The sequence below is a fragment of the Passer domesticus genome, chromosome 19 (genome assembly GCF_036417665.1).
Source record: "Passer domesticus isolate bPasDom1 chromosome 19, bPasDom1.hap1, whole genome shotgun sequence".
NCBI lineage: Eukaryota > Metazoa > Chordata > Aves > Passeriformes > Passeridae > Passer > Passer domesticus.
The window spans coordinates 9,287,931-9,311,539 of record NC_087492.1 but is presented as its reverse complement, the minus strand read 5'-3'; the positions used below and the strand labels follow the sequence as shown (position 1 = coordinate 9,311,539).

The 23,609-nt window shown below is 52.0% G+C and overlaps 1 protein-coding gene across 1 annotated transcript in view; it reads left to right on the top strand.

Annotated features, from left to right (window-relative positions):
* LOC135283899 (centrosome-associated protein CEP250-like) overlaps positions 1–23,609 on the top strand; it is a 181,896-nt gene that overhangs the window by 69,630 nt on the left and 88,657 nt on the right. The window contains exons 40-51 of the mRNA XM_064395048.1: positions 7,405–7,485; positions 7,570–7,671; positions 7,920–8,024; positions 8,843–8,965; positions 9,906–10,018; positions 10,993–11,058; positions 11,751–11,802; positions 20,486–20,566; positions 20,651–20,752; positions 21,001–21,105; positions 21,924–22,046; positions 22,987–23,099. Coding sequence (XP_064251118.1) covers positions 7,405–7,485; positions 7,570–7,671; positions 7,920–8,024; positions 8,843–8,965; positions 9,906–10,018; positions 10,993–11,058; positions 11,751–11,802; positions 20,486–20,566; positions 20,651–20,752; positions 21,001–21,105; positions 21,924–22,046; positions 22,987–23,099 — 1,166 coding nt within the window. The remainder of the gene's footprint in view (positions 1–7,404; positions 7,486–7,569; positions 7,672–7,919; positions 8,025–8,842; positions 8,966–9,905; positions 10,019–10,992; positions 11,059–11,750; positions 11,803–20,485; positions 20,567–20,650; positions 20,753–21,000; positions 21,106–21,923; positions 22,047–22,986; positions 23,100–23,609) is intronic.

Here is a 23,609-nt window from a genome sequence, read left to right as displayed (position 1 = left end):
GCCATATGTATGTTTCTTCTGAGAATAGTTATGAATATGATGACAAATACAGTATTTCAGCAGGGCTTTTCCTGTACACAGCATGTACTCTCTGTGCAGCCATCCCCCATACATCTGGCTTTGCAGTAAAGAATGCCTAATCCCTAATATGAAATTCAAGTCTTTATTTCTTTCTGGTTGTGATAACAATGTTAATTGGTCCACTTTTAATTTAATTAGTCCAGATATTGTTTTCAGTACATGAAGAGTGGAATTCTCCTTGTTCGTTTCTTCTTTACCTCTGGTTTCCACACCTTGTCCTCACACTCTACAAATTCTGTATTCCTGGTGTCCAGTTCTTAGCCCCATTTCTCTATCCCAATCTTTTTTCACTGAATCACGTCAAGTTCATTTAGCAAAACTTAAAAGTTCAGTTATTTTCCCAAATAATGTTCCACTAACAGCAGTTTGAATAAAATCTTGCTACATGCTTCAGTAGAAAACTGCACTGCTTATGATTAAGTGAAGCCATTATTAACAGAGTTAACGAAAACAAATAACTGGAATAGCGAATTAAAAAGTTATATCATTTCCAACAATTCCCCCTTTTGAAACTACTCTTAATTATTTCATTTAGGATTACTTCCATTAAATCATTGGATATTTAGAAAGACTTAAGACACTAAAATGCAATAATTCCTATTAAACTACTTAGTAAAACTTTTTGGCAAAACTTATACTATTTTAGATCCAGGGCCATTCAATTTTGCCAGCATTTTGTCTTGGGTTTGTTATTCTGGGGTTACATTTGAAAGGTCACACATTTTGGTACAGCAACTATTGGGATGCTTTTCTCTGCCAGCCCTTTAGCAGCTTTATCTGCCAGTCGGTTTCCTACACTAACTGATGTATTTCCTAATGGATGAGCTTTACAATGCATGAGAGCCACTTGGGCTGGTACCTGAACACATTCTAGTAATTGTCTGGTAATGTCTCCACCTTTGACAGAGGATCCTTGTGCTGAACGGAGCCCTCCTTTGTTCCAGAGAGCTCCGTGGGCAGGTACTGCTCCAAAGGCACGGTTAGCATTAGCCCATGTGTTCCCATTCTTCCCCTGAGACAATTCCAGGCTGCCATAGGCTGAGCAGCTCAGCCCTGTGTGCAGAGGTGGTAAGAGGTAATGGGACGGCTTGGATTGGGCCCTACTGCACAGCCAAACTTCTGCTTTCCTTTGCTCACAAAGCTGCTCCCACCTGTGGACAATTGTGAGGCCGGATCTTCTACCTGAGGATCTCCTCTGCTGGAGTGAAGCTGCTCAGTCGTTGGAACACAGGCATGTTGTGAGGCTTCTTGACTTTCTGGTACAGATTCCAGGGTGCAAGGCAAAGGAGTTGTTTGCAGTTCCCCATCATCCTGCTCCAACAAGACAACTTGATACTTCAGCATTCGACTTGGGGGTCACCAGTGGCCTCCTTTGTGTTCTAGAACAGAGAGGACCAAGGGGGGAACATGAGCAGTCATTATCTGGCCCATGGTCCATTCGGGGCTTCTTGGATTAAAGCGCAGCTCCTGCTCCAAGTCAAAGGCAGTTAAGGGACATCCCTTAACTTACACTGTCCACTTGTTTGGAAAAATATCTTATGGCCCTTTTCCATGTGCATAACCTCTGAGCTAACACCCGTAGTGCAACACGTCAGTGCTCATGAACAATCTGCTCAAGAGGCTTGCTCAAGTCAGGTAATGCCTGTGCTGGGCTGGCATTAGAGCTCTCTTGGGGTCTCTGAAAGCCTCTGGCATTCTGGGGTCCACTGTAGCACCTCCTTGGTGTAGCACCTCCTTGGGCGATTCTCAGGGTCTCATATAAAGGTCTTACCCATAGGCCAGAATTAAAAATCCTGAGCCCACACCAACCACCCATTCCTAGAAATATTCCTAACTTGCAAACAGACCTTGGCTCTGGAGTTTCACAAATCCCCTCCACCCTTTTGGTTGCAAGGCTTTGCTGTCCCTGGGAAATGAGCCTCAGGTAGGTTTGGCATTAGGGCACTTCTTTGACACTTTGGGCCTTCTTCTTGGATACCCTGTAACTGGCTTGTCTCAGAATGTTCAGGAAACTTAAGAGTCATTTCAATGCATCCAGCATGAGTTCCATTAGCAATTAAAGTATCACCTGCATACTGCAGCAAAGGGGTATCTGCATTCTCCTTTTCCCATTCTGAAGTGACTGCCAGAGCCCTGGCCAGCTCTTAGAACTCCAGCACCCCACCAGCAATAGGGATCTGCCTGGGTATGGGGATTTACCAGAGACAGAACCTTTACAGCCACTTGCTCTAAGATGCCAGATAGAAGCCACATCAGGAACCAGGCAGAGGAGAAAGCTGTCTGTCTAGATGTTCCACAAGGAACAGCTTATTCCAGGAGAAAGGAGCTCACACAAAGAGCCCCAGGCACTCCTGTGCAAGGGGCTTTGTACAGATACAAATCAGGGGGTGGATACAAACAGCAAACCAATAGGGAATCCTCAGGGGAGGAGTGAGGGGATTACATCAAGCATCTGGGGCCAGTTGGGGTAGGAGGGTGCAGAGGATGGCTCACATGCGCCAATGGGGCTTCCAGGAGTAGGGGGATTCCAAAGGGATGTTGCGAACAGGGATTGGCCTGAGAGTTAACGGGCAGAGAAGGTTCAGGAATAAGGGGCTCAGTTGCCTTGACAGGCAGGGAAAGAGCTGGAACAAGGGGTGGAGAATGACATGAGGGGCAGCTTTGAGGGAGGGTAAAACCCAGGAGTAAACCATCTCAGGGAGAACATGAGGGCACGAGGACAGAACGATGCACTTAAAAAGGAATCAATAAGATAAATTCAAAGCGCAACACCGTACCTCCAATTCTTTTGTCAATTGGTTTTTGTCTTGGGGTGTGTCGTGGGTTAAGACGGAAGTGAGTTTTTTGGGAGGTTGTGGTCAAACCAGTCAGTGCTTGGATTTGAATATTGGCACCTGGTTTGGCCACCGAAGGTATGGACTGCCTCTGAGAACACAGGGGGTTAAAAGCAAGAACTGCCAGGAGAACTCTCTCTTAGTTTCAGTCTGTAAAGGAGCTCAGAGCTCCCCTGCCCAGCCTGGGCTGGCTGGGGGAGGGAAGCCATGCGGCCGGGTGAGGTAGGCCGGAGCCTCGGGCAGAGGAGGGGAGTGAAGGCCTTGCAAGATGGAAGGGTGGAGGAGACTGAGAAGCATCAGGCCCCCCTCCTACCCCACGGGAGACAGAGAGAGAGAGAGCCAGTGCCTGTGCTGCCTTGGAATTCAGTATCATGGACTGGCAGCACGGCCGGCCAGAAGTGGGGGATGCGGCGAGAGAAGGTGCCCGGCAGCTGTGGGAGTTCTGGGCAGGCAGAGGCCCAGATTTTAACCCCTTTGTAAAATAATGGAAACCTTACAAATACTGATCCTCCTGAATCAGAATGAGAAGATAAAGGTGAAGTATGAAGAAATGGGCAAGTGTGAGGAAAGTTGGTGCACGTGAGAGATGTCAGAAGAGGTGAGAAGAATCCTAGGTGGGCAGAGATGATGGATTGGCCTTGAGCTGGACTCTTTCTTGTATGGCCATGGACAGACCCATGTTCTTCCTGTGACTCAGAGACTGTATTTAGGGGGAGGCAATGCCTTGGAGTCAAGAGTGAAGCAGTGGCGGGAACAGAGATGGCTGAGGAGGGTGTGGGATGCCCTCTGTCTCCAGGAGGGGAAGATCTCTGTTCATGAGGCCCCTTGGCCCCAGGGGTTTAAATCTGGGGGGGACTGGTGTCCTGAATTTGAGAGACTGCTGCTTTTGGAACTGAGTGGAGCATCCTTAAACGGGGAGCCCTAAAAGCAGTCCTGGCCCATGTGCAGTGGTGAGAGCACTGGACATGGAGGGAAGAAGTCACGAGGGCTGATGTTCTCTGGGTGGTGCCACGAGTGACACGGAAACACAAGAAGTTTCAATTGTGTTTCTGGGGGAAGCCTATGGTGCAAGGGGGGACTCCTCTCTCTCTGATGGATTTGAGGGTTGATTACTTGAGGGGTGATGATGGACTGATTATGTGAGAGATCGTGATGTGGTGGAAATCTATGGTGTTATTTCATTCTGTGGAGAAAATGGAGTGGAGGAGGAGGAGGAATGGATTTGGAGGGTTTTCATTCTTAGTTTTTTGTTTGTTCCTTTTTAGATGTTGTAATTAATAAAATTAGTTTCCTTTATTCCTGAGTTGGAGCCTGCTTTGCTCTGTTCCTGATCACATCTCACAGAAGCCACCAGAGAAAGTGTATATTCATGGAGGCACTGGCACTGTGGCAGAGTCAAACCATGACAGGGTGACAGCATGATACTGTGTCTCCTATTGTCTGCTTTATGCCCAGACATGGGTCCTGTAACTTTAAGCTAGGTCTGAGAGAGGGGTGCAAAGCCAGTGGAATTCTTTTGGTGTGGTTTTCCAACATCCTCCCCCAGGCTCCCTCAGCTGTGTTGTGCAGCACAGACAGAGGGAGTACATCTCGGCTTTCAGCTGGCTTCTTGTTTCTTTGACAATGGCAGAAGTTTTTCCAGGACTGTGGCTTCTTCTCCTGGAACGGTTTTTGCTTTTCCCTGGTCTGAAGCACCAGAACATCGCCGGCAGCCCTGTGCCTTGGCCCGCAGGGGAGGCCCTGGGATGCACATCCCGGCTCTGGACTCGGGAGGAGCCGAGCCACGCCTACAGAAAGAGCTCTGAATCCACCAGCCTACCCCACAATGAGAAGGCTTGAATATCTAACATTATTCATTCTTTTTCCCATGCCTGCCTGCACACTGTGTGTTAAATAAACAGCTTTTTTCACTTTCTTCCAAAAATTTCCTTGCTGTGGGAGGGAAGGCGTGCCAAAACCTGTTTTCGTTAGAGGAGATGGTTCCTCCTAACTTGTCTCAAATTGAGACATTTCTCAAATAATGTGGGGTGATTTTTGAACCCTGGAGGAAGAACAGTCCACCTCAATTGGTTTTCATGGCCCATCAAGGAACGTTCCAGAAACAAGAGTTGACTTTCAGTTTCAAGGGCAATGCAGAAAGAATCATCCTTAACATCCACAACAGTGGACTCATCAGTTTCCTTAACTGAGGTGAAGAGTGTATAAGGCCTTGCTGCCACTGGGTCTCACACCAGTCTCACACTATTTCCTTGACAGCTCTGACATCTTGTACTGGCCTGTGTTCCTTAGTGTGTGCTTCCTTTACTGGCAGGAGAGGAGTGCTATATTGTGACTCACATTCCCTTAGTGACCCATCTTCCAAAATTTAGCAATTCATTCTTCTAACCCTCTTCTACCTTCTAACTTCAAAGAATAATTGTTCTGCCTGACCAGTCTTCCATCAGGCTCCAACTGAATCCTTACTGGTTCCAGTGTCTTGATTTCCCTGGAATTCCATTGGTGCACACCAACACAGTGACAGTGTTTTCCCCCTCCTCCCACCAGGGATGTGCAGGAGGGAAATACTTGTCCAGCCTTCCCTGCTGAACATTCTGAGCATGCCCTCTCTCAGCCTCTTCCCCCACTTTTGCCATTACCACAATTCCTCCACCAGGAGTTAATAGTGTGTCTGAATGACCTTCCTATAATCCCAGGGCTCTTTGCCTTGAACTCACTGGATTAGGGCATCAGAGGATCTCCCGGAAAAATCTTTGGAGTGCACCGGAGTCCTCTCGATCCCATCAATCCATGGAGCAAAAGAAGGAGGAAAGTTCCACCTGGATCATTAGCAACTGTCACCAAAACCAGGATAGATGAAATCCTCAAAGACTATCCTTTTAGTTTTGGCAAGTTGGGCGTTACTTTATTCTCCTCAGGACGAGTGGAGCGGATAGTTCGAGCCACACACATAGAAAAAGCTTTTGACTTAGTTATCTGTTTATGTGCAAACAAAGGAATCAATGGTCATCCATTCTCAATCCCATAATTCTCTTCATTACTTTGCATCCTAACTGCTGTTGGGCTTCACCCATGGAGACTCTCTACCCTGAACTCCTGAGGAGAAAGGAGTCTGTGCCCCAACAACCCTACAGCTTAGCCAGGGGCTCACGGGGCTCCTCCTGCACCCCCAGCATGAGGAACAGCACCCCACTGCTTCCCTGGCAAAGGCTGATCCCAATGGATGCTCCAAACCAGGCCCTGGCTTTGCAGCAGTGAAGCAACTGGCTTAGGTGTAACACACATCTTCAACGGATAAAAAAGAAAGACAATGAGGCTGTACTCTCCTGGGAGACCTTGGAGCATGTTTTGGCAAATAAAAGGACTACAAAAGGGCTGGAGGTGGACTTTGCACAAGGGCCTGACATGGGAACAGCTTCACACTGAGAGAGGGGAGAGATCGGTGGGATATTGGGAAGAAATTCTTCCCTGTGAGCGTGGTGATGCCTTGCCACAGTCTGCACCATTCCTGGAAATGTCCAAGACCAGGTTAGGTGGCACTTGCAGCAACCTGGTCTAGCGGAAAATGTTCCTTGACCTGTCCCTGACCGGGGCTGAAACGAGATGATCTTTTAGGTCCCTTCCAGCCCCAGCCATTCCAAGGCTCCATTAATCTATGACTTCATGAGTCTGGAACCCACTGGTTACCAGGAGCGGAGTGGTGCGTTGCCTGGCAACGGGTGTTGTGATGAGGAGGGCCACCAGCAACCCGGTTCCAGTCCTGCAAGGGACAAGGAAGGAGGAAGGAGCCTGCTGGCTACTCATCCTTTTCCTTATCGCATTTGCTCATTGCTTCTATCACGCCTTTTGTTTAACCCATTTGTCACCAATTTTGCTCATCCCAGACAGGCCCAACTGGGCAGGAAGGCTTGTGACAAATCAGGGACAGAGTGTGTGCAGTCATGGCAACATCCCTGGACACACTCAGCCTCTCCCAGATGCTGGATCTCGCCATTGGGACACCCCAGAAGGGATCTGTTCACTTTGCAGCCTTGAGAAAACTGCTGCAGGCTGTGCTGGAGCACCTGGACGTGCAGTACCTGACAAGTGAGGAGCCATGGCCAGGCCAGCTGAGTGGCCCCTCACTTGCTGATGTGGCCACTTACATAAAACAGATGAAGAAAGAGATGGAAGACTATAAGAAACACACGTCCAAGGTAGAGGCTCTTCCCCGCCCCTGGGCACTCCCCCAGCAGACAGCCCCTCTCTGCTTCCTCACACAGCCGTGCTTGGCTCTGCCCTCACTGCCCTGGCAGAGCCGCTGGCAGGGGCTCTTTGCTGTCTGGATGGGCTTCAGTGCTCTGGCACTGAGCCCGGCTGGGGCAGGTGGCACTGGGACTCTCCCTGCTCACCTGGCTGTGCCATGGGCTGCCCGTGGCAGGGTAGGGCTCTTTGGGGTGTTGCTTCCCAGGCCATCACCTCTGACATCCCTGATTCTTGAACTGCTTTACAGGTTCTTCGCGAGGAATTTGGTGGGATAAAGGCAGAACTCTCCCGCATATCAGAGGACATGAAGAAGTTCCAGGAGGCACAGGTGTGTGGTTCTCAAGGTCATATTTCCAACATGTCTGAGACAGAGACTGTCTACAGACAAGTCTCTGACAATGCTTTCTCCTAGACCCTGATGGTTTCCCAGCATCAGGAGGAGATTGAAAAGTTAAAGGCTGGCCAGCGTCATGTGTCGGAGGAAATGAAGAAGGTCCTGATGTCGCGGGACCAGGTGAGCTGCTGCTGGGAGCAAGTTTTGGGTCTGAGACTGCAGCCCGTACCCTCTGCCCTGCTGGTTGGAAGCTCAGCACTCTTGGCCCTGCTAGATTCATGGACCGTGCTGCCTGCAGAGCCCTGCCAGCCTGGCTGAGCTTGGCCCTGCACTGTCCCTAGTGCTTGGCAAACCACAGCAGGGCTCGAGGGCTTGCGGGTCCCCACTGACCCTCCCAGAGGCTCACTGCCACCACTGCTCTCTCCTAGGACATGACTCTCATCCAGGATCTGCGTGAGGAGGTTGACAAGATAAAGACAACACAGCTCCTCATGGAAGGAGACATAAAGAAGCTTAAGGAGTCTCTTGCCTTAGTGAGCTGTTGGGTCATGTAATCTTTGGGCTCTCATGGGGAACTTCAATGTGGCTCCACAATCAGTTTTTGGTGTCAGGGCCTCAGGCCCAGGTGGAGGACCGTGGGGCTGCCCATGCAGCTAAAGGGCCCACACTCTGGGACAACATGATGGCTGGGCCCTGACTCTACTGTCACTGTCCTTTCCAGATGAAGAAGCTGGAGGAAGACCTTAAAAAGCTGAGGGAGGATATAGCCAAGTGGAAAGAAGAGAGCAGTAAGGAGATCTCTCAGCAAATTGAGTAAGAGGACAAGAGTGGGTTTCATACCCTGGGGGGCTGCAAGGGAGCCCAGATGGTCTGGCTGCATCCTGGTTTGTGGGCACAAGGTGCCCAGCAGCCCTGCAGGGGTAACCCTGCCCTTGCCCCCATCCCGCTGGCCAGGGCTTTGCGGCAGGAGACAAAGCGTGAGCTGCAGAAGATGGGAGAGCAGCAGGAGAGGAGGAATGCCATGCTGGAGCAGATGCTGAATGAGACAGCCGACCAGCTGAATGAGCAGGTGAGGTCCTGGGGGAGCACTCCCACCACTCCTGGCACGGTCCTGTTGCAGCTCCATGCCACATCTTCCTGCTCTGTTGTGCTTTGCTGTAATCTTATGGGAGAGCCAAACTGCCCAAATTGGCCTGGACCAGTCAGTGGCATGGACAGTAATTAAAGCCTTGATGCAAATGTCCTCTTGACATGGTGGGCTCATGGCCACTGAGTCGTGTGTGTTTACCCCTGTGGAGCAGACAGACCCCCCCTTGGGTCAGCACCTTATGTTCTTTCATCCTGGGAGCAGGATCAGGAGCTGAGACAGCAAACGGAAGCCAAGTTTTTGGAGATCCAAAAAGACTTTGAGAAACTCAACTTTACATCAAAGAGCCTCCAAAAGGACTCTCAACAAAAGCAGAGGGATATTGAGGTGTGTGGCTGAAACTCACCCCATTTAGGGTCAGAGCATCCACCAGGAAGACTCCAGGTGGGGGACCACAAGGAATCTCCTGCTGACGACCTCCTCTCATCACTGTGCTTGTTCCAAGTGCATTTCCCCAATGTTTTCTGGGTACGGGGAGAGGGGTGTGCTCCCGGCTCCTGGGGTGTGCCTCAAGAGGCAGCTCCAACCTTTCTGTGTCATGAGTTCCTTTCTGTGCTGAAAGATGCTGTTCCAGTCTCTGGAGAAGCTGCAGAAGGAGAAGGCAGATCAGCAGGACATGCTGGCAGCAATGGACATGGTACAGTCTAGAGGGGCCTCTGTACCAGCCCAGGGGCTCCCGGGCAGGGTGACAAATGCCCCTTGCCCTTGGGGGATGGGGGGCAGAACTGGTGTGGGGAGGGAGAATTTCCTGAGCTCAGGGGGTCCCTCACCCTCCAGATGGTGGGACCAAGCTCACCAGGCTGACGGGGCAAATGGGGCCACAGCAGCCTGAAAGGGCCATGCTGGCCTGGGGGAAGCACTCCTCCCTCTCCCCTCACACACGCTGGCCCTGCCTGTCCTTCCTCATCCCTTTCCCCACCGCTCTCCTGCTCTTCCCTTCTGCTAGAAGGCGGACAAAGCTGCCTTGGGCAGCAAGGTCAATTGCAGCCAGTTTGAAGAGAACATGGAGGAGCTGGATGAGAGGATGGAGGAGTTGCAGAGCCAGATTTCAGGCCAGGAGCAGCACTGGAATAAGATGCAGCAGCAGTTCAGTGATTCAATGGAGGAGAAGGTGAGGGGTACCTCATCCCCACCTTGAGGAACTAGCACCTTTGGGACTTGGCAGCCTGAGGCAGCATCCCTCTGAGGATCCCCCTCCAGGCTTTTCCCGGGAGAGCTCCATGTCACCTCCTGGGGCAGCTGGCTGAGGCTGTGCACCTGTTCACAGCTGGATCGCCTGGAGCTGAAGACTTTCCGCAAACACCTGGAGAAGTCCTGGAACAGGAACATGGAGGCTCTCGAGAATAGGTTGAGGCGTGAAAACGCCGCTGGGATTAAGAAGTGAGTGTGATGGAGACACTGATGGCTTTGGGGACAGTGATGGTCCCATTCCCTCCAGCTCTCCCACACACTGCCCCTCTGGTCCCCTGCCACGGCACCAATTCTGCTGCTAAATGAACCTCAGAGATGCAGATGAAGCAGCTGCACCTTCTGCTTCCACCAGCAGCAGGTTGCACACAGGCAAGGAAGAACAAGGAGAGGGCACCTGCAGGACAGAGCCCTCCCAAAGCAAAATGGGGCTGTGGGTGCAAAGGCTCCCAGAAGCCAGGCTGGGAGAGGGCAACTGCTCCTCCCAGGCAGGGCTGTGACACGCCGTGTCCCAGAGCTGGATCATGCCCTGCCCTCCTGCCATGCACACAGGGGACTTTGGTGCCCAAGAGGGGCTGCAAGCGCTGCAGGGGCTGCTTGGGATGGTGACATGGGTGCCTGTGGCCTTCCCCTGGCCTCAGCCAGCACCTTGGGGATGGGGAGAAACAGGCTCAAGAGCCCACGGTTCAGCCTGCAAACGCCGTGACCCTGTGCCGTGAGCTGCCCAGCGCCTGGCTGCTGCCCGCCAGCTGCTGCCTGTGTGCTGCAGGGCTGTGGCCCCAGGAGCTCAGCCAGCCCTCTTCCCTCACCTTCCTCAGGCAGCTGCCAGTGCCTTTCACGTGCCTGTCCTGTGACCGCATGCTCACCGTGCAGGTTCCTGGCCAGTGAGTAGCACCAGGGCATGGGGGCAGCGGGGCTGGCATGGGGGAGATGGGTGCCAGCAGTGACCCTGCTGGGCACAGGGGTGCCAGTGTCTGCTGGGGAGGGGCTGATGTGGGGGCCCCCTCTGCAGCCCTGCCCATCAGCAGGGGCTGTGGGCACTCATCCCAAGGGCTACAGGCAGCGGGATGCCATGGGGTACAATCCCATGGGTTTGTGGGTGCCGCCTCTAACAGGAACAGGTTCTTGGTCCCCTGTCACACCCCTGTGACTCCTGCCCTCCCCAGGTATCCCGAGACACTGCCGTATTTGCAGCCAATGCCCCCCAGCAAGGAACCACAGCACAGCCAAAGGTAAGGGCCCTGAGGACACATCCCTGGCTCCTGGGGTGCAGCGTAGCCCTGCCACAGCAAGGAGGGCTCTGCACCTGGGCTGGGGGAGAGGAGCCTGGCGGGGCTGGGCAGAGCCAGGGAGCAGAAGGCAGCTGTGGAGGGCCAGTGCTTGCCCCAGGCCTGGGGGGTATTGCATTCCTTGCCTTGCCTGCCCTGTCTCACCCACATCTCTGTCCCAAGGCTGCTGAAAGCACATCTGATGAGCTGTGTCTGTTTTCAATTTGAGCTCACGCTTGGTGGGGAGTTGTATGCCTCCTGTGAAAGGAGTTCCCAAAAACCAAGCTCTGCAGCAGGGACCGACCAGCTCCTGCCAGCTGGTGTCCTGTGCACAGGGACCTGCCACGGCCATGGGCAGCACACCTGGCCGTGGGGACAGAGCCAGCAGATCCAGCCGGGTGGATGGGCTGGGAGCTCCTGCAGCAGGTGGACAGGAGCTGTCAGGGACAGGCCCCTGCAGGCAGCACTGCCAGTCCCCTCCCTGGCACAGCAGGGTGGTGCCCAGAGTGCCACAGGGCTGGGCACTGAGGATCCTCTGCCCCATCCCACAGGAGGCCAGTGGTCCGTGGCGGTGGCTCCCATGTGCCACAGAGCTCTGGCAACCATCAGAGCAGCAGTTTCAAACTGCCACCTGTTCAGGATTCTCCCCGTACGAGTGCATTTCTGCAGGGACTCGTGACCCGCCCCAACAAGGTAGGGATGATGAAGGTGAGGACATGGCACGTGTACTGGGGGCGGGCCGGGCGATGCTGAGGATCCTGGGTGAATTTGTGCCTTCAGTTTCCTCGGGCACAGCTGCTTTGGGAGGGTTGCTAGGGAATGCTGGACTGGACCCTGCCTTTCAGCCAGCTGCTCTCTCCTTCCCAGCCCAGAGTGACCCAGCTGCTGGGCAGGGGTGGACACATGCCGAGGGGCCGCAATGACCAGCTTCCTGTGGTGACCAGGACACTGGATGAGCCAGGTGTGGCCCTGTCAGGGCACGGGGAGCAGGGGGACAAGAGACTGGCTGTCTGCTGGGTCTGCACCTGCTCCCTGCGGGTCTCTGGCCAAGCAGGTGACCCTCCTGCTGCCCCGTTCTGAGCTGGCTGAGCTGACCCAGACGGGGCAGCCCCGGGGCCTGGGGGCTCAGCCTTGCCTCTCCCCCCAGGCCCTGCCACCTCTCGGCATCACCGGCCAGGCACGGCCCCCCGACACGTCTCCAGGGTACCAGGGCTCCTCCAGCCACTCCAGCCCCGGGAGACTTCGACAGCCCTCAAGTAGCTGGACAGGACTGGGAACCCAGTGCTCCACCAGGGACGTCGTCTCAGCAGAGAGTAAACTCTGGGACAATTGTTGTCTGAGAAATAACATTTTCATTGTATTACGTTAATAAAAAACCTTCTGAAAGACACACACAGCCTTTCCCCATTGCCTCTGAAAACACTGGGATAAATCAAAGTGTCCTACACTATTTTTACTATTAGTTATCAGGCATTACTTTATTCCCAGCTCTGGGGTACATAGGAATAGCTCCACTCAGAATGCACACCCACTCTCTAAATTTTTCACTATGTATTTTCAGCAAAACAAGTTAATGCTCATTGCCTGTAAATTACATATTTCTCTTCATTCATTAATCTCCTATCATCCATTTGTTATTGATTTCTCAGTTCTCATGCTGCTGCCAGATGAACAATTGCTTGCTCCTGGCGGGCTCCACACTATGCTCATTTTGCCAAGTCCATGGAACCACACCATCAAAAGCAGGATAAACTTTTACCAAGAGGGGAGTCAATCTACAGCCCATCGATCTAAGCTTTCACTAATTAAATACCCAGCCAGCTATACCAACTTTTCTCCTCATTTGCAAAGAAGCACCATTTCACCACGTGGTCAGGTATGACTGTGGGTTCACCGACCACCCGAGACTGCCAAGGAGACTCCCAGGGCAGAAGAGTGCATGTGCTGAGGGGAGGGAATGTATAGTCATGTCTTGGGGGAAATTATTGCCATATGTATGTTTCTTCTGAGAATAGTTATGAATATGATGACAAATACAGTATTTCAGCAGGGCTTTTCCTGTACACAGCATGTACTCTCTGTGCAGCCATCCCCCATACATCTGGCTTTGCAGTAAAGAATGCCTAATCCCTAATATGAAATTCAAGTCTTTATTTCTTTCTGGTTGTGATAACAATGTTAATTGGTCCACTTTTAATTTAATTAGTCCAGATATTGTTTTCAGTACATGAAGAGTGGAATTCTCCTTGTTCGTTTCTTCTTTACCTCTGGTTTCCACACCTTGTCCTCACACTCTACAAATTCTGTATTCCTGGTGTCCAGTTCTTAGCCCCATTTCTCTATCCCAATCTTTTTTCACTGAATCACGTCAAGTTCATTTAGCAAAACTTAAAAGTTCAGTTATTTTCCCAAATAATGTTCCACTAACAGCAGTTTGAATAAAATCTTGCTACATGCTTCAGTAGAAAACTGCACTGCTTATGATTAAGTGAAGCCATTATTAACAGAGTTAACGAAAACAAATAACTGGAATAGCGAATTAAAAAGTTATATCATTTCCAACAATTCCCCCTTTTGAAACTACTCTTAATTATTTCATTTAGGATTACTTCCATTAAATCATTGGATATTTAGAAAGACTTAAGACACTAAAATGCAATAATTCCTATTAAACTACTTAGTAAAACTTTTTGGCAAAACTTATACTATTTTAGATCCAGGGCCATTCAATTTTGCCAGCATTTTGTCTTGGGTTTGTTATTCTGGGGTTACATTTGAAAGGTCACACATTTTGGTACAGCAACTATTGGGATGCTTTTCTCTGCCAGCCCTTTAGCAGCTTTATCTGCCAGTCGGTTTCCTACACTAACTGATGTATTTCCTAATGGATGAGCTTTACAATGCATGAGAGCCACTTGGGCTGGTACCTGAACACATTCTAGTAATTGTCTGGTAATGTCTCCACCTTTGACAGAGGATCCTTGTGCTGAACGGAGCCCTCCTTTGTTCCAGAGAGCTCCGTGGGCAGGTACTGCTCCAAAGGCACGGTTAGCATTAGCCCATGTGTTCCCATTCTTCCCCTGAGACAATTCCAGGCTGCCATAGACTGAGCAGCTCAGCCCTGTGTGCAGAGGTGGTAAGAGGTAATGGGACGGCTTGGATTGGGCCCTACTGCACAGCCAAACTTCTGCTTTCCTTTGCTCACAAAGCTGCTCCCACCTGTGGACAATTGTGAGGCCGGATCTTCTACCTGAGGATCTCCTCTGCTGGAGTGAAGCTGCTCAGTCGTTGGAACACAGGCATGTTGTGAGGCTTCTTGACTTTCTGGTACAGATTCCAGGGTGCAAGGCAAAGGAGTTGTTTGCAGTTCCCCATCATCCTGCTCCAACAAGACAACTTGATACTTCAGCATTCGACTTGGGGGTCACCAGTGGCCTCCTTTGTGTTCTAGAACAGAGAGGACCAAGGGGGGAACATGAGCAGTCATTATCTGGCCCATGGTCCATTCGGGGCTTCTTGGATTAAAGCGCAGCTCCTGCTCCAAGTCAAAGGCAGTTAAGGGACATCCCTTAACTTACACTGTCCACTTGTTTGGAAAAATATCTTATGGCCCTTTTCCATGTGCATAACCTCTGAGCTAACACCCGTAGTGCAACACGTCAGTGCTCATGAACAATCTGCTCAAGAGGCTTGCTCAAGTCAGGTAATGCCTGTGCTGGGCTGGCATTAGAGCTCTCTTGGGGTCTCTGAAAGCCTCTGGCATTCTGGGGTCCACTGTAGCACCTCCTTGGTGTAGCACCTCCTTGGGCGATTCTCAGGGTCTCATATAAAGGTCTTACCCATAGGCCAGAATTAAAAATCCTGAGCCCACACCAACCACCCATTCCTAGAAATATTCCTAACTTGCAAACAGACCTTGGCTCTGGAGTTTCACAAATCCCCTCCACCCTTTTGGTTGCAAGGCTTTGCTGTCCCTGGGAAATGAGCCTCAGGTAGGTTTGGCATTAGGGCACTTCTTTGACACTTTGGGCCTTCTTCTTGGATACCCTGTAACTGGCTTGTCTCAGAATGTTCAGGAAACTTAAGAGTCATTTCAATGCATCCAGCATGAGTTCCATTAGCAATTAAAGTATCACCTGCATACTGCAGCAAAGGGGTATCTGCATTCTCCTTTTCCCATTCTGAAGTGACTGCCAGAGCCCTGGCCAGCTCTTAGAACTCCAGCACCCCACCAGCAATAGGGATCTGCCTGGGTATGGGGATTTACCAGAGACAGAACCTTTACAGCCACTTGCTCTAAGATGCCAGATAGAAGCCACATCAGGAACCAGGCAGAGGAGAAAGCTGTCTGTCTAGATGTTCCACAAGGAACAGCTTATTCCAGGAGAAAGGAGCTCACACAAAGAGCCCCAGGCACTCCTGTGCAAGGGGCTTTGTACAGATACAAATCAGGGGGTGGATACAAACAGCAAACCAATAGGGAATCCTCAGGGGAGGAGTGAGGGGATTACATCAAGCATCTGGGGCCAGTTGGGGTAGGAGGGTGCAGAGGATGGCTCACATGCGCCAATGGGGCTTCCAGGAGTAGGGGGATTCCAATGGGATGTTGCGAACAGGGATTGGCCTGAGAGTTAACGGGCAGAGAAGGTTCAGGAATAAGGGGCTCAGTTGCCTTGACAGGCAGGGAAAGAGCTGGAACAAGGGGTGGAGAATGACATGAGGGGCAGCTTTGAGGGAGGGTAAAACCCAGGAGTAAACCATCTCAGGGAGAACATGAGGGCACGAGGACAGAACGATGCACTTAAAAAGGAATCAATAAGATAAATTCAAAGCGCAACACCGTACCTCCAATTCTTTTGTCAATTGGTTTTTGTCTTGGGGTGTGTCGTGGGTTAAGACGGAAGTGAGTTTTTTGGGAGGTTGTGGTCAAACCAGTCAGTGCTTGGATTTGAATATTGGCACCTGGTTTGGCCACCGAAGGTATGGACTGCCTCTGAGAACACAGGGGGTTAAAAGCAAGAACTGCCAGGAGAACTCTCTCTTAGTTTCAGTCTGTAAAGGAGCTCAGAGCTCCCCTGCCCAGCCTGGGCTGGCTGGGGGAGGGAAGCCATGCGGCCGGGTGAGGTAGGCCGGAGCCTCGGGCAGAGGAGGGGAGTGAAGGCCTTGCAAGATGGAAGGGTGGAGGAGACTGAGAAGCATCGGGCCCCCCTCCTACCCCACGGGAGACAGAGAGAGAGAGAGCCAGTGCCTGTGCTGCCTTGGAATTCAGTATCATGGACTGGCAGCACGGCCGGCCAGAAGTGGGGGATGCGGCGAGAGAAGGTGCCCGGCAGCTGTGGGAGTTCTGGGCAGGCAGAGGCCCAGATTTTAACCCCTTTGTAAAATAATGGAAACCTTACAAATACTGATCCTCCTGAATGAGAATGAGAAGATAAAGGTGAAGTATGAAGAAATGGGCAAGTGTGAGGAAAGTTGGTGCACGTGAGAGATGTCAGAAGAGGTGAGAAGAATCCTAGGTGGGCAGAGATGATGGATTGGCCTTGAGCTGGACTCTTTCTTGTATGGCCATGGACAGACCCATGTTCTTCCTGTGACTCAGAGACTGTATTTAGGGGGAGGCAATGCCTTGGAGTCAAGAGTGAAGCAGTGGCGGGAACAGAGATGGCTGAGGAGGGTGTGGGATGCCCTCTGTCTCCAGGAGGGGAAGATCTCTGTTCATGAGGCCCCTTGGCCCCAGGGGTTTAAATCTGGGGGGGACTGGTGTCCTGAATTTGAGAGACTGCTGCTTTTGGAACTGAGTGGAGCATCCTTAAACGGGGAGCCCTAAAAGCAGTCCTGGCCCATGTGCAGTGGTGAGAGCACTGGACATGGAGGGAAGAAGTCACGAGGGCTGATGTTCTCTGGGTGGTGCCACGAGTGACACGGAAACACAAGAAGTTTCAATTGTGTTTCTGGGGGAAGCCTATGGTGCAAGGGGGGACTCCTCTCTCTCTGATGGATTTGAGGGTTGATTACTTGAGGGGTGATGATGGACTGATTATGTGAGAGATCGTGATGTGGTGGAAATCTATGGTGTTATTTCATTCTGTGGAGAAAATGGAGTGGAGGAGGAGGAGGAATGGATTTGGAGGGTTTTCATTCTTAGTTTTTTGTTTGTTCCTTTTTAGATGTTGTAATTAATAAAATTAGTTTCCTTTATTCCTGAGTTGGAGCCTGCTTTGCTCTGTTCCTGATCACATCTCACAGAAGCCACCAGAGAAAGTGTATATTCATGGAGGCACTGGCACTGTGGCAGAGTCAAACCATGACAGGGTGACAGCATGATACTGTGTCTCCTATTGTCTGCTTTATGCCCAGACATGGGTCCTGTAACTTTAAGCTAGGTCTGAGAGAGGGGTGCAAAGCCAGTGGAATTCTTTTGGTGTGGTTTTCCAACATCCTCCCCCAGGCTCCCTCAGCTGTGTTGTGCAGCACAGACAGAGGGAGTACATCTCGGCTTTCAGCTGGCTTCTTGTTTCTTTGACAATGGCAGAAGTTTTTCCAGGACTGTGGCTTCTTCTCCTGGAACGGTTTTTGCTTTTCCCTGGTCTGAAGCACCAGAACATCGCCGGCAGCCCTGTGCCTTGGCCCGCAGGGGAGGCCCTGGGATGCACATCCCGGCTCTGGACTCGGGAGGAGCCGAGCCACGCCTACAGAAAGAGCTCTGAATCCACCAGCCTACCCCACAATGAGAAGGCTTGAATATCTAACATTATTCATTCTTTTTCCCATGCCTGCCTGCACACTGTGTGTTAAATAAACAGCTTTTTTCACTTTCTTCCAAAAATTTCCTTGCTGTGGGAGGGAAGGCGTGCCAAAACCTGTTTTCGTTAGAGGAGATGGTTCCTCCTAACTTGTCTCAAATTGAGACATTTCTCAAATAATGTGGGGTGATTTTTGAACCCTGGAGGAAGAACAGTGCACCTCAATTGGTTTTCATGGCCCATCAAGGAACGTTCCAGAAACAAGAGTTGACTTTCAGTTTCAAGGGCAATGCAGAAAGAATCATCCTTAACATCCACAACAGTGGACTCATCAGTTTCCTTAACTGAGGTGAAGAGTGTATAAGGCCTTGCTGCCACTGGGTCTCACACCAGTCTCACACTATTTCCTTGACAGCTCTGACATCTTGTACTGGCCTGTGTTCCTTAGTGTGTGCTTCCTTTACTGGCAGGAGAGGAGTGCTATATTGTGACTCACATTCCCTTAGTGACCCATCTTCCAAAATTTAGCAATTCATTCTTCTAACCCTCTTCTACCTTCTAACTTCAAAGAATAATTGTTCTGCCTGACCAGTCTTCCATCAGGCTCCAACTGAATCCTTACTGGTTCCAGTGTCTTGATTTCCCTGGAATTCCATTGGTGCACACCAACACAGTGACAGTGTTTTCCCCCTCCTCCCACCAGGGATGTGCAGGAGGGAAATACTTGTCCAGCCTTCCCTGCTGAACATTCTGAGCATGCCCTCTCTCAGCCTCTTCCCCCACTTTTGCCATTACCACAATTCCTCCACCAGGAGTTAATAGTGTGTCTGAATGACCTTCCTATAATCCCAGGGCTCTTTGCCTTGAACTCACTGGATTAGGGCATCAGAGGATCTCCCGGAAAAATCTTTGGAGTGCACCGGAGTCCTCTCGATCCCATCAATCCATGGAGCAAAAGAAGGAGGAAAGTTCCACCTGGATCATTAGCAACTGTCACCAAAACCAGGATAGATGAAATCCTCAAAGACTATCCTTTTAGTTTTGGCAAGTTGGGCGTTACTTTATTCTCCTCAGGACGAGTGGAGCGGATAGTTCGAGCCACACACATAGAAAAAGCTTTTGACTTAGTTATCTGTTTATGTGCAAACAAAGGAATCAATGGTCATCCATTCTCAATCCCATAATTCTCTTCATTACTTTGCATCCTAACTGCTGTTGGGCTTCACCCATGGAGACTCTCTACCCTGAACTCCTGAGGAGAAAGGAGTCTGTGCCCCAACAACCCTACAGCTCAGCCAGGGGCTCACGGGGCTCCTCCTGCACCCCCAGCATGAGGAACAGCACCCCACTGCTTCCCTGGCAAAGGCTGATCCCAATGGATGCTCCAAACCAGGCCCTGGCTTTGCAGCAGTGAAGCAACTGGCTTAGGTGTAACACACATCTTCAACGGATAAAAAAGAAAGACAATGAGGCTGTACTCTCCTGGGAGACCTTGGAGCATGTTTTGGCAAATAAAAGGACTACAAAAGGGCTGGAGGTGGACTTTGCACAAGGGCCTGACATGGGAACAGCTTCACACTGAGAGAGGGGAGAGATCGGTGGGATATTGGGAAGAAATTCTTCCCTGTGAGCGTGGTGATGCCTTGCCACAGTCTGCACCATTCCTGGAAATGTCCAAGACCAGGTTAGGTGGCACTTGCAGCAACCTGGTCTAGCGGAAAATGTTCCTTGACCTGTCCCTGACCGGGGCTGAAACGAGATGATCTTTTAGGTCCCTTCCAGCCCCAGCCATTCCAAGGCTCCATTAATCTATGACTTCATGAGTCTGGAACCCACTGGTTACCAGGAGCGGAGTGGTGCGTTGCCTGGCAACGGGTGTTGTGATGAGGAGGGCCACCAGCAACCCGGTTCCAGTCCTGCAAGGGACAAGGAAGGAGGAAGGAGCCTGCTGGCTACTCATCCTTTTCCTTATCGCATTTGCTCATTGCTTCTATCACGCCTTTTGTTTAACCCATTTGTCACCAATTTTGCTCATCCCAGACAGGCCCAACTGGGCAGGAAGGCTTGTGACAAATCAGGGACAGAGTGTGTGCAGTCATGGCAACATCCCTGGACACACTCAGCCTCTCCCAGATGCTGGATCTCGCCATTGGGACACCCCAGAAGGGATCTGTTCACTTTGCAGCCTTGAGAAAACTGCTGCAGGCTGTGCTGGAGCACCTGGACGTGCAGTACCTGACAAGTGAGGAGCCATGGCCAGGCCAGCTGAGTGGCCCCTCACTTGCTGATGTGGCCACTTACATAAAACAGATGAAGAAAGAGATGGAAGACTATAAGAAACACACGTCCAAGGTAGAGGCTCTTCCCCGCCCCTGGGCACTCCCCCAGCAGACAGCCCCTCTCTGCTTCCTCACACAGCCGTGCTTGGCTCTGCCCTCACTGCCCTGGCAGAGCCGCTGGCAGGGGCTCTTTGCTGTCTGGATGGGCTTCAGTGCTCTGGCACTGAGCCCGGCTGGGGCAGGTGGCACTGGGACTCTCCCTGCTCACCTGGCTGTGCCATGGGCTGCCCGTGGCAGGGTAGGGCTCTTTGGGGTGTTGCTTCCCAGGCCATCACCTCTGACATCCCTGATTCTTGAACTGCTTTACAGGTTCTTCGCGAGGAATTTGGTGGGATAAAGGCAGAACTCTCCCGCATATCAGAGGACATGAAGAAGTTCCAGGAGGCACAGGTGTGTGGTTCTCAAGGTCATATTTCCAACATGTCTGAGACAGAGACTGTCTACAGACAAGTCTCTGACAATGCTTTCTCCTAGACCCTGATGGTTTCCCAGCATCAGGAGGAGATTGAAAAGTTAAAGGCTGGCCAGCGTCATGTGTCGGAGGAAATGAAGAAGGTCCTGATGTCGCGGGACCAGGTGAGCTGCTGCTGGGAGCAAGTTTTGGGTCTGAGACTGCAGCCCGTACCCTCTGCCCTGCTGGTTGGAAGCTCAGCACTCTTGGCCCTGCTAGATTCATGGACCGTGCTGCCTGCAGAGCCCTGCCAGCCTGGCTGAGCTTGGCCCTGCACTGTCCCTAGTGCTTGGCAAACCACAGCAGGGCTCGAGGGCTTGCGGGTCCCCACTGACCCTCCCAGAGGCTCACTGCCACCACTGCTCTCTCCTAGGACATGACTCTCATCCAGGATCTGCGTGAGGAGGTTGACAAGATAAAGACAACACAGCTCCTCATGGAAGGAGACATAAAGAAGCTTAAGGAGTCTCTTGCCTTAGTGAGCTGTTGGGTCATGTAATCTTTGGGCTCTCATGGGGAACTTCAATGTGGCTCCACAATCAGTTTTTGGTGTCAGGGCCTCAGGCCCAGGTGGAGGACCGTGGGGCTGCCCATGCAGCTAAAGGGCCCACACTCTGGGACAACATGATGGCTGGGCCCTGACTCTACTGTCACTGTCCTTTCCAGATGAAGAAGCTGGAGGAAGACCTTAAAAAGCTGAGGGAGGATATAGCCAAGTGGAAAGAAGAGAGCAGTAAGGAGATCTCTCAGCAAATTGAGTAAGAGGACAAGAGTGGGTTTCATACCCTGGGGGGCTGCAAGGGAGCCCAGATGGTCTGGCTGCATCCTGGTTTGTGGGCACAAGGTGCCCAGCAGCCCTGCAGGGGTAACCCTGCCCTTGCCCCCATCCCGCTGGCCAGGGCTTTGCGGCAGGAGACAAAGCGTGAGCTGCAGAAGATGGGAGAGCAGCAGGAGAGGAGGAATGCCATGCTGGAGCAGATGCTGAATGAGACAGCCGACCAGCTGAATGAGCAGGTGAGGTCCTGGGGGAGCACTCCCACCACTCCTGGCACGGTCCTGTTGCAGCTCCATGCCACATCTTCCTGCTCTGTTGTGCTTTGCTGTAATCTTATGGGAGAGCCAAACTGCCCAAATTGGCCTGGACCAGTCAGTGGCATGGACAGTAATTAAAGCCTTGATGCAAATGTCCTCTTGACATGGTGGGCTCATGGCCACTGAGTCGTGTGTGTTTACCCCTGTGGAGCAGACAGACCCCCCCTTGGGTCAGCACCTTATGTTCTTTCATCCTGGGAGCAGGATCAGGAGCTGAGACAGCAAACGGAAGCCAAGTTTTTGGAGATCCAAAAAGACTTTGAGAAACTCAACTTTACATCAAAGAGCCTCCAAAAGGACTCTCAACAAAAGCAGAGGGATATTGAGGTGTGTGGCTGAAACTCACCCCATTTAGGGTCAGAGCATCCACCAGGAAGACTCCAGGTGGGGGACCACAAGGAATCTCCTGCTGACGACCTCCTCTCATCACTGTGCTTGTTCCAAGTGCATTTCCCCAATGTTTTCTGGGTACGGGGAGAGGGGTGTGCTCCCGGCTCCTGGGGTGTGCCTCAAGAGGCAGCTCCAACCTTTCTGTGTCATGAGTTCCTTTCTGTGCTGAAAGATGCTGTTCCAGTCTCTGGAGAAGCTGCAGAAGGAGAAGGCAGATCAGCAGGACATGCTGGCAGCAATGGACATGGTACAGTCTAGAGGGGCCTCTGTACCAGCCCAGGGGCTCCCGGGCAGGGTGACAAATGCCCCTTGCCCTTGGGGGCTGGGGGGCAGAACTGGTGTGGGGAGGGAGAATTTCCTGAGCTCAGGGGGTCCCTCACCCTCCAGATGGTGGGACCAAGCTCACCAGGCTGACGGGGCAAATGGGGCCACAGCAGCCTGAAAGGGCCATGCTGGCCTGGGGGAAGCACTCCTCCCTCTCCCCTCACACACGCTGGCCCTGCCTGTCCTTCCTCATCCCTTTCCCCACCGCTCTCCTGCTCTTCCCTTCTGCTAGAAGGCGGACAAAGCTGCCTTGGGCAGCAAGGTCAATTGCAGCCAGTTTGAAGAGAACATGGAGGAGCTGGATGAGAGGATGGAGGAGTTGCAGAGCCAGATTTCAGGCCAGGAGCAGCACTGGAATAAGATGCAGCAGCAGTTCAGTGATTCAATGGAGGAGAAGGTGAGGGGTACCTCATCCCCACCTTGAGGAACTAGCACCTTTGGGACTTGGCAGCCTGAGGCAGCATCCCTCTGAGGATCCCCCTCCAGGCTTTTCCCGGGAGAGCTCCATGTCACCTCCTGGGGCAGCTGGCTGAGGCTGTGCACCTGTTCACAGCTGGATCGCCTGGAGCTGAAGACTTTCCGCAAACACCTGGAGAAGTCCTGGAACAGGAACATGGAGGCTCTCGAGAATAGGTTGAGGCGTGAAAACGCCGCTGGGATTAAGAAGTGAGTGTGATGGAGACACTGATGGCTTTGGGGACAGTGATGGTCCCATTCCCTCCAGCTCTCCCACACACTGCCCCTCTGGTCCCCTGCCACGGCACCAATTCTGCTGCTAAATGAACCTCAGAGATGCAGATGAAGCAGCTGCACCTTCTGCTTCCACCAGCAGCAGGTTGCACACAGGCAAGGAAGAACAAGGAGAGGGCACCTGCAGGACAGAGCCCTCCCAAAGCAAAATGGGGCTGTGGGTGCAAAGGCTCCCAGAAGCCAGGCTGGGAGAGGGCAACTGCTCCTCCCAGGCAGGGCTGTGACACGCCGTGTCCCAGAGCTGGATCATGCCCTGCCCTCCTGCCATGCACACAGGGGACTTTGGTGCCCAAGAGGGGCTGCAAGCGCTGCAGGGGCTGCTTGGGATGGTGACATGGGTGCCTGTGGCCTTCCCCTGGCCTCAGCCAGCACCTTGGGGATGGGGAGAAACAGGCTCAAGAGCCCACGGTTCAGCCTGCAAACGCC